The sequence below is a fragment of the Myodes glareolus genome, chromosome 2 (assembly GCF_982192425.1).
Source record: "Myodes glareolus chromosome 2, mMyoGla1.1, whole genome shotgun sequence".
Taxonomy (NCBI): domain Eukaryota; kingdom Metazoa; phylum Chordata; class Mammalia; order Rodentia; family Cricetidae; genus Myodes; species Myodes glareolus.
In genome coordinates, this window is record NC_142027.1 from 139,014,294 (window position 1) to 139,031,776 (window position 17,483).

Sequence of the window (17,483 nt, forward strand, 5' to 3'; positions counted from 1 at the left end):
GAGAACACAGACTTGCCCCGACAGTTTCCCGGGGCCCTCAATGGGCACCTATGCAGCACCAGAGATTAACAAAAAAGCAAAAGCTGGACCTAATAATGGAAGCAGCCAGGTACCCAGAGCACAGGTGGAGGACAGCAAGTAGACCCTGGAGAGAAACTTGGCAGCTTGAACCTTTATTTTTAGTATTTTTTTTTAAAAAGCATAATTAGAAACTTTCAATACAGAAATAATCCTAGCAAACCTTTAAAAGTTTGTTGTTTGACAGGAGTTTCACATCAGGTCCACCAGGATACCAGTTTAGCCCTGAGCCCCCTACCCCCACCCTTACCCCTACCCCACCCCACTCATGCATATAACACTCTGTGGGACAGGCACACTGTTGTCACCAAAATCACCCATCACCTGGGCCTTAACAGGCCAGAAGCCACAGAGACACCATACTTAGGCCTGATGCTCCAAGATCACCCTCTTATTGCTTGAATTGGCAAAACACTTTCACACTGGTTCCCACATGCTTAGAAGCGTGTGACACCTTCTGCCCACCCCACCCCCCTCCGTCAGCCAAGGCAGTCCTAAAAACAATCTGCCTCAACTCCCAGCTCACCTGGATCAGATGGAGCCACGTACTGCTTGGCCCTGAAGTGTCCTCCACAGCACCTACCTTCCTAGGCCCACAGCCCCAACACAGTCTGAAGCTCAGAAACACAGGCCTGTCGCACAGAACCCCAGCTTTGACGGTTTGGACAAGTGGAGAGACAGGTGAGAAGAAAGCCCCAGTTTTATTGATTAAAAACCCATCCACAGTGTTACCATGGAAAATCTGCAGTAATCTGTGATGATTGTCCAGTCAGGACTGTGCCTGGAAATTGCCTTGGAAAGAAAATCTAATAAAACGCATTACGGTGTCCAATCAGTTCTTCCCAATTACATGATCCTTTAGGGGAAAGGGAACCAAACGTCTGAGGAAGTGGGGGGGAGGTAATCAAATGTAGATTACCCTGGTTTTTACTCCAGGGGACTGGGGTAGGTGGGTCAATACTAGCTGCCCCACCCCACTGCCACTTCTTCCCAGTGGCTAAGAAATCTTCCTACCATCTTCATACTAAAACAGGTCTGTCAGTAATGCAAAGCTGCCTATCCTAGCCTGGAGGTGTCGTCTCATGGTCCAGCAATTCCTGCAAGTGCCAGAGGTGCCTGGTGTTACCTGAGAAACTAGCTCCAGTGAGAGGCCCTTGCATACACAGAACAAGGGTGCAAAGCCCACCTTTTCCCATGAAAGGGAAAGAGCCTAGCCCACAATGAACAGAAGCCATACACCTTTTCTAAAAATACTAAACCAAAGTGGGACAATTCACAACTTTTGCTATTGAGCCAATCAAGTCTCAAGGAAATAACTGGGGAAATTAATTCATTTGATTTGGCTTCATTTGGCTTTATATTAATGATCCCCTTGCAAGCTCGATCTCTGAACAAAGGTACCCAGGCTACCTTTCTGCTGGTACTGAAACACGTTGGGTAAGTGAGAAGCCACGGCTCCCCTAGGTTTGTAGCAGAGGCATCTGGAAGGCAGAATGAGAAACCTGTTGGCTAAAAGGGCAGAACTGACTTTCTCTGTGGCCTAGGGCCAGCCAAGGGCAGGGCCTGTGTGGACGCCAGGTTCCCCAGCTCCCAGAGCAGCTGTGGGGCAAGACCCATGTAGAGTGCACTCCATGGGCCCAGGCTGGCCAAAGACTCAGCTAGGACATGAGACTGGCTCCTCAGGAAGCTGCCGTCGAGATGGGATAGGAGGGCTCGGGGGGGTCTGTTGCAGCAGGTTGGCAGGAAGGAGGCAAAAGCCAGAGCAGGCTGAGGGTGTGCAGCTGGTTAATGCAATATACACTATGTACAAACTGGTTAATCAGTCCACTCAGCTGGCAGCGTCCTCACCAGGTCCAGGCGCCTCAGCAGGGAGATCGGCACCAGTGGGGAAGGGCAGGCTCGTCCAACACCTTCTTGGCACTCAAGGGGAAAGGGGCAGGAAGTGCCGGTGGCGCCTCCCAGTACAAAAACGTGGAGAGAATTCTTTAAATAACGGCACTAAACTGAGACTGTCCCCCGAGGAGCCTCCAGAGCCTCGGGCTGGGAGGGATGCAGTTGCAGTCTCTGCAGTGGGCTGGGGCATTAGCAGCAGCGTTTCTTTCGTTTACTGTTTTTCGTGAGCTTCACCACATCGTTCTGTTGCTGCTGCTGCTGTTTCGCCAAGTTGTCTTTCTTTGCTCGTAGAACCAGCTCTGTGATACAGTTGAACATCTGGAGATGACAGGGCAAGGCTGAGCTGAGACCTATGCAGAGCCCCTGCTGGCCAGCACAGGCCACTTTCCGTTCCTCTAGGAACTGTATGTATGTTCTTAAAACGTGCGTGCGCTCACTATGACGACAGCCCAACCTGGCCTAAACCCGCAATTCTCTTCCCTCTGCCTCCCCAGTGCCAGGGTTCCAGATGTGTACTGTGTGCCCTCAGAACACACTCCAGGACAGTGTTCTCAGCTTTCCTAATGCTGCAGTCCTTTAGTACAGTTAGTTCCTCATATTGTGCTGACCCCAACCATAAAATTATTTTTATTGCTACTTCAGAACTGTAATTTTGCTACTGTTATAAGTCATATTGTAAATATCTGATATACAGGATATATGATATGTGACCCCTGTGAAAGGGTCATTCGACCCCCAAAGAGGTCATGACCCACAGGTTGAGAATTGCTACTTTAGGAGGAGGTGGTGGAAAAGACCACAGCTGTCTTGGGGAAGTCAATCCCTGGGGTGTTTCCAGTCTCTTCTCCTGAATGTGGGTATGTGCAGGTGAGCGCAGACCCATGGAAGCCAGAATCCACTCCCACGGAGGTTGGGTTACAGGCAGTTACGAGCTGCCTGGCATAGGTGCTGGGAACTGAGCTCAGGCCCTCTGGGAGAGCACAAAATCTTAATCACCAGGTCATCTTTTCAGTCCTTTTAGTACAGAGGAAGAATCAACCAGAACCTCTGAAGAGACAAGAGTATGCTGCTCTGCATACAGATGCAAGGACGCACAGGCTGTCCATCTCACTGCACCTGGAGCCAGACAACCCTGACTACCAATGTCGTGCCGCCAGGACCAAGGGTGCTAAGGCAGCTACCAAGCCACAGGGATAAAAAAGCTGAACTAGGGGCTCAGACATCCTGAAACCAGCGGTGAGATGACTCGGTGCTTAAGAGCACGGACTGTGCCATCACGCAGACCAGGGGTTGGTCACAGCACCCCCATTACAAGCTGGGCCCGACAAGCACCTCTCTAGCTCCATGGCATCTGATGCCCTCCTCTGGAACCTGCACAGGCAAACGGCATACACTTGCACACAAATATTTTTATAAAAGAGCTGAGCTCAACATCTCCATCTACTGAGCAAGCACAGCTCGACTCGCTCGATCATCACAGCCTGGAGAACAACGCTCACTCCCCGTGCACAGATGAACAAGTGAATTACCAGGAGGGAAGTCCCACATGAGTCTGGCTCTGAGGCTCTGTGTTCCCAATGCAGTGGGAACCCAACTTCCCTGGCACCTCTAGACTCCTCTGAGGCCAGTAAATAGGCCAAGTGGGGCTTGTGCCAAAAGTTCTAGCTTTTCTCCCTCAGAATCACAACTGCTCTTCAAGGTGCCGCTGCAAGTGAAGAAGAGGCCTCCGGGGTGGATGTTCTACCCAGGAACCCCAGGAACAGGCGCCCACTTGTGCTCAGAGGTCAGGAAAGCAACCAAGAGACAGGGAAGAGGTGGTCGTGATGGGCTCAAGGGAGGGCCACCAGGAAGCAGCTGGAATAGGAACTGCATGGCTTTGAGGTAGGAAGGATCTGGACTTGACGTCACCTCTCACTAGTTGATTCTTAAGGTTATTCAGTAAGAGGAACTTCAGTTTTCTTCCGTGAAATACAGGATCCTACCTCAGAGGACAGCTGAGCAAAGAGCTAAGACTTTTAAAGGGCCTGCACAGCAGCAGCCAATAGTGGGCATTAAATAACGTGGTCACTCAGATGCATGAGCAGGCCTGGCGTGGGGAGTCTTGGTAGAGAAGTGAGCTCAGCAGAAAGCTCATGGTCCTCACCTGCCCCTAGCCCAGGGATCAGCATAGCTTACCTCTTCCACATTGCAATTCTCCTTGGCACTGGTCTCAAAGAGCTGGATCCCCATCTGCCCAGCAAATTTGTAGGCATCTTCCGTCTCTACCACCTTCCGCTCAGGGTCGTCATTCTTATTGCCCACTTTAAGACAAAGCACAGTTAACCGCCTGCAAGAGCACCAGGTGTTGCTCTCCCACCATCCCTACCCTCGGGGTCCAGCCTCACCTAATATTCGGCACACATCGTCACAGTTCTGGTTGATTTCATGAAGCCACCGCTTGACATTGACAAAGGACTCAGCACTAGTGACGTCGTAAACCACAATGACCCCATGGGTCCCCCGATAATACCTGTAGGGCCAAGATGTGCATCAGGGTTTTGGCCAAGGACAGAGAAGCTGCTTCCCTGGGACCCGCTTGCTATAGGACAGTGGCCGGGGAAGGTGAGGGTGCCCAGGGTTAGGGCAGCCCTGCACCCAGTCTCGTCCACCAGCCAGAGCCAAGCTTGATCAGCAGGGCAGCACTGGCTTCACTGGCCTGCCCCTGGCAGCATTGGTGGAGGCTGGTAACAGTCTGAGGTGTACCAGGCCCGAACAGTCACCCAGGTGACTAGGTGTACCACCAGCTGGAAGCTTCTTTGAAGTTCAGGCAGTTTTCGTGTTTGACATCATGTTATCATGTTATCGCCATCCTAGTGATAATTCAGTTTCAAATCTTGGTAGAAAAATGGCATTCCTAGAGGCTGCACATTACAAGAAACCATGGCAAAATGTGTCCCTTTTCCCTGGCGAACAGGTGACACTTCTTTTCCTACTCTTGGCTCACTGTACCAGGGAAGTAGAACGCAGAGGCTGCACAGGCCTCCAGCAGCTGTAGGAAGAACTCAACCAAGTCTGTAGACCCCAGACCAGCCCAAAGGTCTGAAAGGAAGGATGGTGCCATCATTCCGCTCTGAACATCTGCTGCACAGAAAGCCAGACAGCACCAACCCTGAAGCAGGCCAGAGGCCATGCCACACCCTTGGCCCCACTCTACATAACCGCCCGGGCTGTTTCTCCGAACCTTCTGCTTTTGATCACTAAGGTCTTAGAACACCTAGACTACAAACCCCGAGGGCAGGTTGCCTCCCATTCTTCCCCAGCCTGGGTCCCACGATGGCTACACCAGGATCCACAGGATCCAGACTGGTAGGAGGCACCCAGCCGTCTAGTCACCTCTCTGAGGTCAGACCTATCTCTCTGAAAGCTGTGAACTGTAGAACGGTTACTTGGTTGTGAGGAAGAGGAGCTAACAGACGCCACCCCGAGGCTGGAGCACTGAGACAGCTCCGGTGCTCTTTATCATCAGGACTAGTGCTCCTTCATAGCAATCTGGAGTCCCAGATGAAGGTGGCAGAACCAAGAGTGGGTGGGCAGGGCAGAGCACCAGGGCCCTGCTATACTGCTGCCCAAGCATCTGTCCACCCCTCAGATGGAGTGGAGCCTGCCCAGGACTCGTCCCAAGGCTGTGAGCCTTCTTGGTTTTGAGGGAGCCTGACAGCTCCACTATCGCAGCTCAGGACCCTGAACCTGGCCTTGGTCTCCTAGTGAACTGCTGCCCTGAGCCCTGGCTCAGGACTCAGGACAGCTGGGTGGATGTGTCTGGGGCAGGTGTGGGAACCGTGTGTACAGAAGACCGTCCTGCAGCGGAATGCCTCTGGAGCCTTTCCTTTGCTGCAGACACCAGGAAACAGCCCACCACTGCCCTAGCTCCTGCTGTCCAGGGGTGGCCCAGATCTCTGGCTAGTGAGATGACACAAGGGCTCCCAGTCTTCCCACCCAAGTGTCTCACATCCACTTGTCCCAACTAGGCAGCAGGGCAGCGTGACAGCCACTTAGTCCAGTGGCCAGCTGCAGCCTCAGCACCCAGGCCTGCTTCCTAGGCCAGTGCAAGGCCTCATCCTTCTTGCTCTTCCCTCTCTTCTCCCACAGCCACCCGAGGATTAGAAATCTCCTCAGGAAGGGTTAAGACTGGGGCATAGTAAAAGGGCTCCTTTAGCAGATACACAGGTTACAATCATTCCCACTCCTACACAGACTGCCACACCTCCAAAACATTCAACCATCTCACGACCCTCCCTTCACCAGCTGCTGTCACAGGGTGATTAGTCTCCTCACGGCCCCCTTGGCAGGCCCCAAAGTACCTTCTGCCTCAGAATGGACCCAGCCTAAAACCCTGAGGTTAGCAAGGCTAACCCTGGTTTTTCCAAACATACAGGCAGACAGAACACAACCCTGTGCCTCGGGAGTTCTGAGCTATGGCACTCAAATCCACCACAGAAGAGACAGTACAAACACACACATCGTCCTAACCCTCAGGTGAGTAGCCCTGTGCTTCCTCGGCCACACTCACAGCCTCAGAGGAAACCTAGGACTCAGAATGGCCACCTATGCTTTCACAATAGAACTGGAAACATACCACTAAATCCAGAACTGTTATGTAAGAAGGCCTGGGACGTGTCCACAGAGACCACCCTGCATGCACTACAACATGGAACCCACTTCTCAGAAGCACCTTTAGCTGGGAGAGATGGTACATGCCTTTTCCAGCAGAAACAGGTCTATATCTGGGAGCTTGAGAGCAGCCACGGCTACACAGTGAAACCTGTCTCAGAAACATACACAGACACACCTTTATCTGTAAAATGGGCTAACAGCAGCATAGCACACAGAAAGTCAGAAGCGGCCCATGAAAATGCCAGGGCAGGAGTCCTGGACTCAAGCCTTAGCACTCAGGGAAATCCTACATAAGAATCTCTGGGACACAGGCACAGACATTAGGCAGCTCGCCCAAGGACACACATAGCAGAAATTTAAATTCCACAGTTTCACAAACACCTAAGAACTATGTCTCTACAAGACTCAACACTGGAGGAGTTTCCTCCTTGGGCAGCTGAGTTCCACAAAGGCGCTACAAATGAAGGTGACATGCTAGACAATGGATTTCCCAGCTAACAGATTGGGGGTGCAGAAGAAGGGCCCACATACCCATGGTCTTCCAGGCCTCCAAAGAGAGAGAGCCACCTCTGAGCAGTCACACAGAACTGACACCCTCCAAGAATTGTCAGTGGTTCGCTGGGCACCACTGTCACTACTACCCAGTGTGGCAAACACTGACACTATCGCCACCTGAAGAGAAAGGAGCTGCCAGCAAGTAGAACTAAGCACCCACGAGGACAGCACAGTCTAGATCATGCCAGATGCTCAAACACCGCAGATCCCTAGCCCTGTGGCTACCGCAGCACGTCATAGCCTTCTCTGTATCTTCAGGGAAGGAAGGCACAGCTACTACCACCCACGGAGGCCAGAAACCACCCAGCCCCACTTCCTCACATGCAGTGACATTTCTAACACACATTTCTATTCAACACTGACACTCAGCTTCGTGCAAACATCAAGGCACATGGTCCGAGGAACTCACGTAGAGGTGATGGTGCGGAAGCGCTCCTGCCCCGCTGTGTCCCAGATCTGCAGCTTCACCTTCTCCCCGTTGATCTCCACAGTCCGAATCTTGAAATCCACTCCAATTGTGGTGATGTAGCTGCCTGTACGAATGTAGCCCATTACTCAGGGTAGGGAACCCAAAACCCCATCCCACTCCACTGTATGTTCCCCACAGTCAAGGCCCTAAGGACAGAGACCTCAACAAACGGGGCACACCTGCTCTAATAGGCCCAGTGCAGGTGACACAGGACACAGTGACACAAGTAAAAAGACCCCTTCAGAAGTACATGTTACCAGTGAGATTAAAAAGGGAAGTGACTGGGGAAAGAGGTGGGCTTTATTGGAAAGGCGGCGTAGGGACATGTTGGCTGTGACCGGAGGACAGGGCAGACCTATTCATCCTGGTTTCTCTTCTCTATTGTCGTGTGTGTGTGTATGTATGTTGGAGGAGGGGAGTGAGGACCCAACACTGCACCTTCCCAGGGAGATGGTGAGTTTGGGGTGGGAGGAGTCAGGGCCAGTCCTCCAGTCCTTCGTGCTATTACTGAGAATTTGTACTGTTGCGTGTGGTGACAGCTGGGCAGTGAGTTTTCACCAGGGCACAAGATGCTTTGGAAATTGCTCTTAAGATATCCGTGTGGAAGATGCATTAAGAGCAGCTGCCGACTTCTTCAGTACATATGGTGCAGGTTTACAAACGCCTGCCTCAAAGCATCATTTTAGCCCGGAACATACCAAGAACTCTTTCAAAAGATAGACACAGACGACCGTGTGAAGTGTGGCAAGGGCATGGGAAAGGGCAAAGTTCAAGGTGAGACAGAAATGGAAGCAGGACGTTAGCAAGAAAGCTTAGCAAAGGTGGTGAGGAGGAGTGACAGCCCACAGCGGGGCGAGCACCCGAATCCAGGTCAGCGTCTGGTACCTCCAGGGCCAACGGCTCCTCACACGTGAGCAAGCAAAGCAAAACAGAGTCAACACACATCACAAGAAGAAAGCTAGAGACAGGTTCTGAAGACCAGTGCTTCTCAACCAGGGTGGCTTTGTTTCGAGGCCATGGAGACAGTGTAGGCTGTCATAGTACAACTGACATTAGTGGGTAGATCTGGTCCACACCCCAACAGAAGGCCTGGGTTCAACTCTCAGCACCCACACGGAAACTCGCAAGCATAGACATACATGCAGATAAACCCCAGAAACAGCCAAAGAGAAAAAGAACCAAGGAGCGAAGATGGCCATTGCTTCCTTGAAAAGCAATGTGAGCACTGGTGAAGCGGCTCAGATGGAAAGGTCTTGCTGCGAAGCAAGATGACCTGAGTTCAATCTCACATGACGGAAGGAGAAAATCAACTCCCCACTGTCCTCTGACCTATACATACCATGGTGGTATCTGAGTAAGAATGGTCCCCACAGGCTCACATATTTGAATGTTTAGTCACCAGGGAGTGGAACTGTTTGAAAAGATTTCAAGGATGAGGAGGTGTGGCCTTGCTGGAAGAAATGTATCACTGGGAGTTTCAAAAGCCCCTGCCAGGCATGGGCTCACTGGCGCTGTTAGCCTGGGGATCAGGATATAGCCTTCAGCCACTCATCAGCACGGTGCAGGCCACCAAGTTCCCTGCCACGATGATAAACTAAACCTGAAACTGGAAACTAAGCCCCCAATTAAATACTTTCTTTTCATAAAAGTTGCGATGATCATGGTGTCTCTTCACAGCAGCAGAACAGTAATTAAGACACATGGCATGTCCCCTTTCCCTCAGTTTCAGTTCAATACGGGTTTTGTTTCTCTGTGTATCAACCCTGGCTGTCCTGGAACTCACACTGTAGACCAGGCTCACCTCTAACTCAAGATCCACCTGTGGCTGCCTCCCATGTGCTAAGATTAAAGACATGTACCACTACCTCCTAGCATAAATAGAAGGGTTTTTTTTTCTTTTTTTAAAATTTATTTATTATGTATATAGTGTTCTGGGCACCAGATCTCATTACAGATGGCTGTGAGCCACCATGTGGTTGCTGGGAATTGAACTCAGGACCTCCGGAATAGCAGTCAGTTCTCTCAACCTCTGAGCCATCTCTCCAGCCCAATAGAAGTTTTTTGTTGTTGATGTTGGTTTGTTTTTTGTTTGGTTTTTTTTTTTGGGGGGGGGTGCTGTCCTGGAACTAGCTCTTCTAGACCATGCTGGCCTTGAACTCACAGAGATCCGCCTACTTCTGCCTCCGGAGTGCTGGGATTAAAGGTGTACGCCACCTCCAGTACCAAGGAAAGTGTAAACACCCTTAGACCCTGTGACCCAGTGACCTCATCTCGGTTCGTACAAGAAGAAACAATGTATCCCAGAAATGCAGCATTGATTAAAACAGAAGCAACCAGAAGCCACATGTCCTGAGCGGTTAGTGAAGGTCAGAGCATCCCCACAGAAGCAACCTTCCCAGCCATTACAGAACAAAAGGAAGTCTGGGCACCGCAGCATATATGCCTTCAATCCCACTACTTGGTAAGTGGATCTTTGTGAGTTCAAGACCAACCTGGTCTACATAGCAAGTTCTAGGCCAAGCCAGAGATTCATAGGAGACAACATCGTCTAAGAACAATCAGAAACAGGGTGGAGGTCTGTGCACAGTGAGGCCGGATCAGGGAAAGACACCCACACCCCGAACAGACGCTCCAGGGCAGCAGAGGACAGTGCGGGACAACTGTCATTCTTAACATTACAGACATTTTCCTTAAACTCCTAAATGTGGGGCACAAATAGACCCTCAGTAGGAAAGTGAGGACCAGCAGGAGCTTCTCACTTAAGCCTCCGACCCCACTTTCTCTCATCCAACAACCTGAATGGTAAAGTCTCCTGCATCAGACAGAAGCAGGTAGGCTCTGGAAAGGGTAGGAGATTTCAAAATCAAAGCACCCAATAGCACCCAGGAGGACTCACCTGAGAAGGTGTTGTCTGCAAATCGTAACAGCAAGCTGCTCTTGCCCACACCTGCAGGAGAGAAGGCATGGGGATGAGGAGGGAGGGGCCTCCCTTCAGCCCACCCTTCCTAAGGAGCCCAGAGGGGCTAAAGTCTTCAAGGCCGACCCATTTCCCCACACACCAACAACATTTCTTCCAGTAAATCGCTGACCTTTTCCTTGGTCCTCATGTAAGACAAGCAGCTCTCAAATCCTCTGGGGGAGATGACAGAGGGACTCATGCCCAGGCCCTGTTCTGAGGGCTGCCCCAGACAACAGAGACAAGCAAGAGGAAGGTCAACCAAATGAGACCAGTCCACCTGCATCCTCAGCAAGGTCCTCAGAAAACCTCACGTTCCCTCAGTTGGAAAAGAAATGGAAAGCTGGGAAAGAGCCCTTGGCTTGCATGTGAAGAAACTCAGGCCACATGACCAGAACCAACTGTCAGTCATCTACCCCGCCAAGTCAGTATGGCTGAATGAGTGAAGCAGGGGTGTTGTGGGATATTGGTACAGTGTGAAGATGCACTGCTGTGATTGGTTTAATAAAAAGAGCTGAACAGCCAATAGCTAGGCAGGAGGTATAGGCAGGATCTGGGCAGAGAGAAAGGAAGTAGGAAGCGGAATCTAGGCACAAGGGAGAGTGGCCGGTCAGTACTAGAAGCAGCAGAATGGGCAGCACAGAGATGAGGTAGTGAGCTACACAATGGAACATAGATTTAAAAGTATAGGTTAACTTAAGTTATAAGAACTAGTAAAGAACAAACCCTAAGCTAAGGTCAACCTTTCATAATTATTAAATAGTAAGTCTCCACGTCGTTATCTGTGAGCTGGTGGCCCAAAGAAAAATGCATCATACAGGGAGTCCGCTGGACACCTACTTGGCTACCACCCATGGGTGCTTGGACCACTGCATTTGCCACAGCAGCTCCTGGCTGTGCCTTAAGAACCTAGCTTTCCCTTGACACATGTGGCTTTGATTGGCCGATGAACCTACCTGCCTCCTGTCCTCCTGTCCCCATTATCCAGAAGTGGCTATATCAATGAATGAATGATTAACACACACTCAGGTCTGCATGGCTGTTCATGATGCTCCCAGAATTCAAACTGTGTCTCCTCAGATAAGGAAACCAGGGCTTGGAGAATGACCTAATATGCCTCCAAAGAAGACCAGACACAGATTTAAATCCAGGCCTGTCAAGCACCTCTGGACACCTCTCTCTGCTAGTGTCCTGACAGGCTTGTTTGCTTGCTCCTTCCCTCCTCCTCCTATTTTCTGGGAGGAGTGGGTGGGTATCATGTAGACAGGGTATCATGTAGCCCAGGCCAGACTTGAACTCACAACGTAGCACAGGATGGCCTTGAATCTCATTCTTTTGCCTCCACCTCCCAAATGCTGGGGTTATAGGTGGGCTAGGGATTGAACCCAGGGCTACGTGCATGCGAAGCAAAAACTCTACCACCTGAGCTATAGTCCCAGCCCTTGATGTGGGCACTTTCAGACCGCTTAGTAGGAATGCAAATGACTTCAGTTTCTTTGAAAAGCAATCTGACAATACCAAGAAAAATGTAAAAGCCCCAGCCCCTGAGATCTAGTCGCCTCACTTCTCCAGAACTGGGCACAAGAACAAACACAATGTATCCAGTAATGAGGAGACTTTAAACTGAAGCAGCCAGAAGCCATCCTTTCTGCTCTACTCTAATGGAAATGCCTTCAAAGGTGCCAGATCCGAACCCAGGACCCCATAATGTCTCAATTATGACTGAATGACTGAAGGCAAGCTGTAAGGAGATGTGCCTATCATGAGAAACCCACGGTTTGACTCCAATTCTCAAAGATAACATTGCTCCAACCCCAACCAAGACTGCACACCACTGCCGTGGACTGAGACACACAGCTGCTCTCTAACCCACCCAGCCATCCTCTCCAGGCCATCCCGGGGAGAAGGCTGCCAGGGACACCCAGAAGAGCTTGCTTCTCTCAGTCCACCTGGGTTCTACCTTCCCAAGAGGGGAAGGGCCTGCTCCTGAGCGCACAGCTGAAGCATGAGGGCGCCAGCCGCTCAGCCTCCAGCTTACGGGGCTCTTGCTCAGCACCACTTCCTCATTGTTCCGCCATGAGGCTTCCTGCTAAACCCAAGGAGAGCCCAAGTTCTGGGCTGGTCCTCATGGTGTTCTGCCTGATACTAACACCCCATTGGCCCTGAGGCCTCCTCTGCTTCCTCCCGAAGCCTTCTAGATCCAGCTTACTCAGCTAAAAGCTCCTGTCTGGTCACTAAGCAGTAAGTTCCTTAAGCACTAAGGAACCTCACCTCCTTCATCCGTTCAGTGCTATGAGCTGAGTCCAGCACTTAACAGCTACCAACTGAACAGCCTCCACAAACTGAGGGCTCAACACTATCAGTCTCAGTGAGAGTCACGGAACACCATGCTACCACAGCAGCATCACCAGGTCCCATGAAGCAGCTTTCAAACTCTAGGGGCAGGAGTCAGCAGAATCCTTCTTTTTTCCCTTAGAGTCTGACTGACCTGGAACTATCCAATGTAGATAGATACTCCAGTCACCTGCCTGTGCCTACCAAGTGCTGGGATGAAAGATGTGCAATACTACACCTGGCCTTTATTATTATTACTATTACTATTATTGTTATTATTGTTATTATTATTATTATTATTATCATCCAAATCTCAGATCTCTAATAGACAAGGGAGCAGTATCATCCGCAGTGACAGCTGGACCTGAAATCCTGAGCTGTCACAACAGGGTCTGCCGCCACAGACCTGATACCAACCTCCAGCACTGCTCTTCCTGAGGAACAGAAAACGAGACATGCTACCTCTGGACTATCCCAGCCGCTATCTACCCTGCAGATGCGCCCACCTTACGGGACATCTTTCACCATGGCAATGCTTTCTTCTAGCCAGTCTGCTACCTTCCAAGGGTAGCACATCTGTTGCCTGTTGGCAGGCAAGAGATGCCACCCTTGGCCGTTACCCCCTCCTCTGTACGCTACTTTGGGCCTCATCCCAGCTTTGCCCCACCGCTCCCCTCTTAGGCCACAGGCCCCTCGATTTTCTTTGCTTCGGCACCAGTCTGCTGTGAACTCAAGTAAAGCGACATCAACTTGACTGCTTCCTCACCGACCACCTTCTGGTGAACCTCAGACAAGCCACGCCTGCCTCCCAGCTCCAGTCTGCCCATCTGCTAGGGGTTTCAACTAAGTCTCTGCTGGCATATTAGCTCCAGGTCCTACAAATGAGGGTGGCTGGCATCAGTGGGCACCATTATAAACCAAAGCCAAAGTCAGAATAGCTGAGAAGAAAAGTATAGAACCTCAGGTACAGAGACAAGAAAGCCACGCCCAGTGAGTACAGCCCAGACGTGACTACAGCGTGGCCTGGCCGAGCGGGACGGAGGGCTCCGGTTTCTAAGCCCAGCACCACCTGCCCTCACAACACTGGCTCTAGCTTTGCTTCTGAAAACTGTGTGATTTGGGGCGAGTCAGACAGCTCCTCTAAGCCTGAGTTTCCTTATTTGACAAACCACAGAGGCCATGGGTGAGAATCAGATGAGAAAGTGCGTGTGAACCATTTGACACACCTTAAGAAGCACACACTCGAGGGGCCCAGGGCAGGCAGGTGAAGGCAGGCCCCTGCTCCGCTGAAGAGTATCTCCCAGTTTCCAAAGTGTTCAACTTTGGGGGGCAGCCAAATGCCAGGAGAAATCAAAGAGCCAAGTGCCTCCCTCCTCTCCATGACCCAGGCCTACACACTGCTACTGAGCTGGGAGCCAGACCCCAGACCCTGACCAATGAGTCTTCTCCCACGACAGGCTTCTGAGCAAAAAAAAAAAAAAAATCAATACACCATGTAAAACACACTGTAAGACAGCAAGCCAAAACCATCTCTTGGGTTTCACAGAAAAGCCAACAAGCTACATCTTCTTACTGAGTTTAACCCTTTCAGGTTTTGGTTTGGAATATTTTTTTCATTTCAGGTTTGGAATATTAACATGGGCACAAGACGTCTTTAGGAAGGGTAAGACCTCTGACCACAGCAGGGTGACTTTAACTCTGAAAGGAAAGAGCCACTCGGAACCAAGGCCAGAGAAGAAAGCAAATCCTCAGGGTCCAGAGCAATGCCACAGGCTGTGATTCAAACTACAGCCAATCAGTCTTCTCCCTTTCTAACTCCACTCCTAGCCACAGTTACTCTTCCACCCAGTCAGGTCCTAACTTTTCCTGACTTCGTCCCTCCACCAGCAGCAACCACCGAAACCTCAGTCCTCTCCCACCGGATCCAAACCACCAGCCACATCCCAACCGGGCCTCACTGGTGACTTCCATGACCCATGGATGACACTGCCACCCAACAAGCCTACATCCTGAGTCTCAGGGGACTGGGTGCTACATTTCCTTAATGATCCACAGGCTCTACCATCAACCTGGCTGTCTCAAGTCACATGACCCTCTATCCCACACTCAACTGAAGTCTATAGACTTGGTTGCTCCTCAGCCTCCTTCCAAAACATCATATAGTCATAGCACCTCAGCTACACTCCCATAAACATCCTGGGACCTGCCTCCCTGAACTCAACATCACCCTGTACACCTGGTCACCTACCACACTCCAAACATCTCTAAAATGCCTCTCCCTTGGCCAGAAACCAGTGTGACTTTCCTAAGGCTGCTTGGTGTTCATTCACTGAACAAAATGCATTTTAACACTGGGTACCAGAAGTTGCTCGGTGAATCGGAGATGGAGCAGTACCGAAAGGGGTGTGTGTACACGGACAAAGCAAGGTTACAGCAAGCACTGTCCACACACTGTGCGCCAGGCACTGTTCCCATCACCGTGAGTGCTAACAGCAGCCCCGTCAGTACTACTACTCTGAACCAAGTGAAGACTTGGTAACAATTCTGCAGGAATGTGCTTATGGCTTTACCTGCCGCACCTCATCCAAAAGCACGGCAACCCGGAGACGTAGGTCCTGGAAACACCCCCAATTCACAGAGGCCTCAGTCTTCACGGGGGGGACTCGTGCAGACAACACTAACAGTTACTTACGGGTTACTTTACGTTGGGTCAAGCGCTAAGCACTCTCCTTACTTTAGCTCACCGATTACTCACAACGCTCAGTTTAACAAGTCCCCACTTCTCGGATGCAGGAACTGAGGCTCAGAAAGGTGAAGCAACTTGCCCAAGGTCACAGAGTGAAAAAGCTTGTCTTCCCGGGAGTCGAACCCGGGTCTCTCCAACTCCAGCGCTCGCGCGACTTGACCAAGGTCACACGTGAGGCAGGAGCCAGCGCCCGGGTCGTGCATCCCGCGCGCTGGGCACCCCGACCCGCCGAGGAGCAGCCCGGAGCACCCGGCTGCTCCCCCGGGGCCTGCGGCCGCCGAGCTCCGCGCCTCCCGCCCGGCGCGAGCCGCGCCTCCCCGCCCGCCCGCCCGTCCGTCCGCCCGCCCGCCCCGAGGCCCCCGCGGGCCGCGCCCGGCAGGGCCCGCGCCGCCTCCGGCCCCTGCGGCCCTCACCGCTGTCGCCGATGATGAGCAGCTTGAAGAGGTGGTCGTAGTCCCGGGCCATGGCGGGCGGGGGCGGCGCGCGCGGGTGAGCGGGCGGGCGGGGTCGACACTGGCCTCGCAATCCGCAGCTCCCTCCCGGCTGCTCCGGCAGCGGCGGATCCACTTCCCGAACAAACAGCCGGAACTGACAGAAACACCTCCCTCCGCTCCCCCCACCCTCCTCCTCCTCTTCAGCAGCCGCCGCCGGTGCCACCGCCTCCCTCCTTCCCGCCCCGCCCCGCCACTGCGCAGGCGCGGCGTCTGGCCCCGCCTCTGCGCAGCCGCAGCCCTGGCCGGCCGCGCCCTCTTCACGCGTGCGCACGACGCACGCTCCCCGACGGAGTCCCGTGCGAACGCGGCTGTCGGGGCCCGGAGGAGACCCGAGCCGCCCGGCCGGCCCGACGGAAAGGAGGCGGTGCCGGCTGCAGCTGGTCCTGGAGGTCAGCGCTGGGCGGAAGTCGCCTCCGAGCCCCGCGACCGCGGGAACCTGACGCTTCTGGCAGAACGAGAAGCGGTTCCGGACTCGGAATCGTAGGGCGCACCCTGGTCGCCTGCGCGGCCGCTCTTTCGGCCTCAGTTTCCCGTGGCCTAAGGAGCCTGGGGCGCCGGAACTCAGCCGTACGCAATTTAGAACCAACGTCAGGTTTTTCCAGTTTGGGTGGATGCCCACCTGCCCTTCCCGGTGCGCGGCCACCGCCATCCTCACCGCGACTTGAGGGATTGCTCCATCCCTGTTTCTTTGACTTGTCCTAGCAGGTTCTCAAGTAGCCCAGGATGGCCCCAGGCTCGCCGAGTAGCCGAGGATAGCCTTGAATTTCTGACCCTCCTACCTGTACCTCCCTAGTCCAGTTTTATGTGGTGCTGAGATTCGAACCCAGGACTTCGCACCATGCTACGCTAGCACTCTGCGAGCGGAACTCCACACGCAGCCCGCTCGTCATGTTTCGTACAACCTTCCAGTCCTTTCCAGCCAAGCTCCTGTTGGGATACTGCTGTGTGCTGTGTTCTCTCAATCTCCTGTTCTTTCCTCCATAAAAAAAAAAAAAAAAAAAAAAAAAGTGGTGATTTTTAAAAAAAAAAAAAAGTATAGATTCTTATTGAATTTAGGGTTCAAATTAGTTTTTCCGTCTGAACCACTCCACATAGTAACACATTCAAGTTTCATGAACAGCGTGAGATACTTAATAGTTGGATGGATACATGCTTCCCCACAAATTTCTATGTGTATTTAAGTACATATGTATTGTCTTACAAACGCACAATATACTTCTAAGCAATCGTATAACTGCCTCACAGTGTGGTACTCCATCAGATGCTTGTACTATCCCTTTAATCACTCTGCTGCTTGTAGATTCA

At 52.1% G+C, this 17,483-nt stretch overlaps 1 protein-coding gene across 2 annotated transcripts; it reads right to left on the reverse strand.

The window, feature by feature from the left end:
• Positions 1–157: 157 nt before the first annotated feature.
• Rab35 (RAB35, member RAS oncogene family) lies at positions 158–16,291 on the reverse strand. 2 transcript variants are annotated; one of them, XM_085681518.2, is made up of 6 exons: positions 16,098–16,273; positions 10,545–10,595; positions 7,589–7,712; positions 4,356–4,480; positions 4,147–4,271; positions 158–2,289 (listed from the first exon to the last, which is right to left on the reverse strand). In XM_085681518.2, the coding sequence occupies exons 1-6, from the start codon at positions 16,147–16,149 to the stop codon at positions 2,161–2,163; spliced, it is 606 nt and encodes a 201-aa protein (XP_085537644.1). In that variant the 5' UTR covers positions 16,150–16,273; the 3' UTR covers positions 158–2,160. The 2 variants fall into 2 exon arrangements, with proteins under 2 accessions (XP_085537644.1, XP_085537650.1); XM_085681524.2 differs by lacking the exon at positions 4,147–4,271 and having other exon boundaries at positions 16,098–16,291.
• Positions 16,292–17,483: the final 1,192 nt, after the last annotated feature.

Excerpts from the sequence above, each read along its gene's own strand:
- Rab35 (XM_085681518.2), bottom strand. The coding sequence starts at position 16,149 with ATGGCCCGGGACTACGACCACCTCTTCAAGCTGCTCATCATCGGCGAC. Across the intron at positions 10,596-16,097 it reads GCTCATCATCGGCGACAGCG|GTGTGGGCAAGAGCAGCTTG; the intron begins GTGAGGGCCGCA and ends TCTCTCCTGCAG. Across the intron at positions 4,272-4,355 it reads CGATGTGTGCCGAATATTAG|TGGGCAATAAGAATGACGAC; the intron begins GTGAGGCTGGAC and ends TTTGTCTTAAAG.